Genomic DNA, 4610 nt, shown 5'->3' with positions numbered 1-4610 from the left:
AGATTTATGCTTTAAGATTTAAAATTTCTCTCTCAAATGTTTTTCTACCCTTCTCTTTTCGCCACAGAATTTCTTTATGGCTTCATTCAAGAGGGTTGTTTTGTTTTTCCTAATATAAACTTTGGTCATTAGCCGTATAGTTCATTTTTGCAGATACGTCCTCGTTTCCTTGGCTTGCCTCCTTGGCTGCTGTTAATCTGGTTTCGACACACGTCAACGTAATTAGATGAGGATAGTAAAATTAGTGCTCTCGTGACATGCAATTTCCGTTAAAGAGACCTATGGTGGGGTGGGGCCAGAGCAGAGATTGAAAATCTTTGAAAAAAGGCAACTGGATAACGATCATCTATTGCACCATTTCATCCCATGACTCTCTTTATCATTCGGTTGGTTCCATTCCCAACATGCACTTTTGTATGTCCTCCTCATTCATTAAGTTCACTTTTTTATGCTTTCAAGTTTTAAACTTAAACTTCCTTGGAAATGGGGTCTGCAGATTTTTGTTCCTTCTCTTCTTCCCTCTATAAATTAAATTGGCTTTGCTTCTGATGAGCCACAAGCTGTTTCTGGGTTCTGCAGATTATCCTTCTTTGACTGTAAGTTGCTATCTGATATCTTTATTACATTTTGTTTTGATGATGAGTTACGTAAGTTCAGTATGTTGAAAGAATTAATGGGGTTGATTTGTTGTGTTTTTCTCTTCATATGATTGATTTACTCATCTGGGTTCTTATTGTTATATACTGATTGTGTCAAAGTTTCGTCCTTTTTAAGTTGTCTTGCAGTATCACCTTAATAGTTTTGTTGCATAATTCAGGATTCGAAGAATTAATGGGTGATGTCTATATTGAAAATGAAATATCTGAAATGCCTCTCGCAGTGAGTACTTTTCAACTTTACGATTGTGCATTATTGCAAATTATCTGTACTTTTTCTGTATTTTTGTTGTATCTCTTCTCTATTGTAACTTTCTTATTCTTGATCAAGATTAGCTAAGAAATTATAATTAGCTTATCGATTTGCTTATTTCTTTTTTATGTTATCCCACATAAGGAATAAGGTTATGGCATCTTTAGTTTTGTCAGTTTGATTCAGACCTTGTGCTTAAAGATCTAATATAGGTTTAAAGATCTAATATAGGTCCTTGAATCAGGCCTATAATGATACTGTGTGGAACACAAGTCTTCTTTTTGATAGTCTGGAATTCTACTCATCAATGGATGACATTTTCAGCCGTCTATTGACACTGGCTAGTTATATAAGTCGTCGATTTATTCAATTTATAGGTGAGTTCTTTCTACTATTCATACATGTATGCACACTCATGCATCTTCTTATAATGTTATGGATGGATTTGGAAATGATGTTATTGCAGAGGATCTTGCGGTCAGAGATGCTGATAGATACTCAGATGATTTGCTGGTCATTTCTGCTGGACAGCATTTAAGATCATTGAGACAAGGCATTTGTAAATCATTTTCTGAAGGTTGTTCATCATCTTCAAAACCTTGTAACCCTGAAACCTGTGAAAGAAGAGCCTCGGAGCCTACGGAAGATACAAGATCTGAAATTGTAGAAACCAATTTCAATTATACAGATGTCCCCTTCATTTTTGAAGGGTAATACCTTTTTGTGCTATTAGCTTCCTGCAATATCAATCTTTGAAGACTTGAGTATGCGTTAAAAAACTGAGGTCAGGCAATTAATCTAGTTTTCATGGGAAAACATCATGAGCCCATCTAAGTGAACTGAATGATTAATTGTATTATTTAATCTTTTTCACCTCCTTCCCTCTCAAATCTCAATCTAGTCATCTTCATTGTTAGATTGGTGATGTTGCTTCATCTTGATGTAGGTTGACACTACCATTACACGGTTTACAATTTGCTTGGAGATTGGCAATTTCTTGTTGGAGAAGTTCTGTCGTGTACGTTAGATGTGCTCATCTTCGAATTTGTAGGTAAAAGAAGTTTATTTCAATTATGCAAACTGATGGACTCGTATTCCATAGAGAATAGTTTCTTTTAGTTTTAGCTCAGATTGGATTCTGTTTTACTCAGTGCAAATAATTCATTGCTTTTAATTACAAGTCATTGTTTCATTCTTTTAGGTTCTCATAGTTGAGCTTCATCTTTGCATTTGTCAGCCTGGCATCTAGAGTACAGAAAACATTGCAAGGTTCATCTCACGATATTGGATGGTTGCCGCACACTCCTGGCATGCCTGGTGTGGAGGATGGTACAGCAAGATTCTTGGAATTGCTCGCAGGAATAAGGTACCAATCTAATATAATAGCTCCACTGCACTAGATGGTTGGACCTGTTAAGGAACTGTGTTCAATTTTGTTATCATATCTGTTTAATCTATTCTTTTATATTCCTATTGTTTGTATGTCATGTTATATGCTTCAGGAATGGGGAGCACACATTGCCTAGCTCATTTGTCTATCTGCTTATTCCGGGTAAATAAAATTTATTTTTCCCTTTGGACTTTGTTCTTCTCCCCTGTTCAATCCACATTTAGCGTTGTGGCACCTATAGTTATGGGAACTTTGATTTTCCAGGCCTCTTTAGCAATCACGGCCCCTTATACTTTGTTGGAACAAAGAAATTCTTTTCGAAGATGGGTCTAGCTTGCCATATTGCAAAAATTCACAGTGAGGTAATGAGTCATTACTCTGTGATCATTGCTGACTGAGTTTTGTAAAATTTGTCTTCCCTTATCATATGTGTTCTTGAATGAAGGCATCTGTTGAGCACAATGCATTGGAACTCAAGCAATACATCGAGGAGCTTTACTGGGGATCCGGTAAGCGAGTGATGCTGCTGGGGCACAGCAAGGGCGGCGTTGATGCTGCAGCTGCATTGTCAATCTACTGGTGTGATTTGAAAGACAAAGTTGCTGGTTTAGCACTGGTACAGAGCCCCTATGGTGGCACTCCCTTGGCTTCTGATATTCTTCGTGAAGGCCAAATTGCGGACAAAGAAACCCGCAGGATCATGGAACTTTTGATATGCAAGCTAATTAAGGTAATAGCACTAATGCCTGAGCTTGTTGAAAGTCCTTTGTGTATGTACTAAACAAGTGGAGAATTATAAGTTGTGTTTGGAAACATCTCAATTCATATTTGCATTGTAGGGTGACATTCGGGCACTGGAGGATCTTACTTATGAGAAGCGAAAGGAGTTCATCATGAAGCACAAGCTGCCATATGAGCAAATTCCTCTGGTTTCCTTCCACTCTGAGGCAAGCATAGCCCCTGATGTGCTTGCCACAATGACACATATAGCACATGCCGAACTTCCCTGGCTGCCCCTACCAAATTTTGGAACTCAAGAAGAGTCAGACGAAATCGTTCAAGCGGGACGCCAGCTGCCTGTAGTGATTCCTTTATCTGCTGCAATGGCTGTGACTGCACTTCATCTACAACTCAGGTACGGGGAGAAGAGTGACGGATTGGTGATGTGCCGTGACGCTCAAGTTCCAGGTTCGGTTGTGGTCGCACCGGACAGGAAGCTTGACCATGCCTGGATGGTTTATTCCACAAGGAAAAAGAATCCTAGTGATGCTAATGCCTCAGAAATGTGTGAGGCCATTTTAACTCTGCTTGTAGAGCTTGGAAAGTTAAAAGTAAGAGGGAAAAAGCTAGGAAATTAATCCATCCCTCATACAATTTGTTTGCTTCCCATTTGTTTAATTTGGTTTGTTAAACAAAATATTCAAAAGCAATCAGTTGCAGAATCTCATTCAAATGGAAGAATGAATTCATAAGGCCCAAAACAATCTGGCAGGTCCAATTAACAAAAAAATTCTGCAAAGTCCATGAACATGAACAAGACAATAAATTCTTGTAGACTCAAAGCGTCCGAACCACGTGGTGTACCGGAATATATACAAATTTCTCTAACTAAAGACCCTTAAATCTTCTTAATTGAAGTAGCAACCAACTAGCCAACTGCCCATAAATTCACAATAAAATCTGAACTCTAATTTCTCTCTCATATTATAAGAAGAAAAAGTACAAGTAAAGAAGCAAAGAACCATACCCAAACAACTAGTCTGATTTTTTTTTTCTGCATTTTTTACGAACAATTCATGCATGAAGGTGCAACATTAAAAGTCCATGATATGTTGCCATGCCATAAGGTAGAAAAAACCTCGTTAGTTCTTTGCCCTGAGATAATAAAAATGCAGAGCAGGGCCAAATGCCAATTCTGAAACGAAGAGAATCCAATATCTTCTTCTTCTTTTTTAAAGCATGGGTGACACATGGTTTGCATGTGAATGAGATTGAAGAAGAATACAGCAACAGCATTTATATTTTTGATGGTCAAATTCAAGAAATTATCTGTTGGCTCCACATAAATTTAATGGCTCAAATGTTGGGTCCTGCTCTGCACATTGCACAACTACTTCTCAAACGTGCACTTCAATCCACATCCATGTTATTAAAACTATTCAACCTAATATCAGATGACCTCTGTTTTCTTTTTTTTTTCTTTTTTCCGTTTTCTGGCAATACATGAATGGAGTTAATAGAGACTAGAGTGGATAAAAACTTCTCTCTCTTTTGTATTAAGTGATGGATACCTTCTGGCATGCAGGTAGGC

At 37.7% G+C, this 4610-nt stretch overlaps 1 protein-coding gene across 2 annotated transcripts; it reads left to right on the top strand.

Annotated features, from left to right (window-relative positions):
- Positions 398-3780, top strand: LOC18769529. 2 transcript variants are annotated; one of them, XM_020568325.1, is made up of 10 exons: positions 398-596; positions 818-879; positions 1154-1286; positions 1376-1619; positions 1856-1960; positions 2147-2275; positions 2412-2461; positions 2564-2661; positions 2745-3029; positions 3139-3780. In XM_020568325.1, exons 2-10 carry the CDS (start codon positions 832-834, stop codon positions 3655-3657), a joined length of 1611 nt encoding a protein of 536 aa, XP_020423914.1. In that variant the 5' UTR covers positions 398-596; positions 818-831; the 3' UTR covers positions 3658-3780. The 2 variants fall into 2 exon arrangements, with proteins under 2 accessions (XP_020423914.1, XP_007202351.2); XM_007202289.2 differs by having other exon boundaries at positions 1130-1286.

This window comes from Prunus persica, chromosome G7 (assembly GCF_000346465.2).
Source record: "Prunus persica cultivar Lovell chromosome G7, Prunus_persica_NCBIv2, whole genome shotgun sequence".
Classification (NCBI taxonomy): Eukaryota; Viridiplantae; Streptophyta; class Magnoliopsida; order Rosales; family Rosaceae; genus Prunus; species Prunus persica.
The sequence above is the reverse complement of the archived record's forward strand: the minus strand, read 5'-3'. Positions and strand labels throughout refer to the sequence as shown.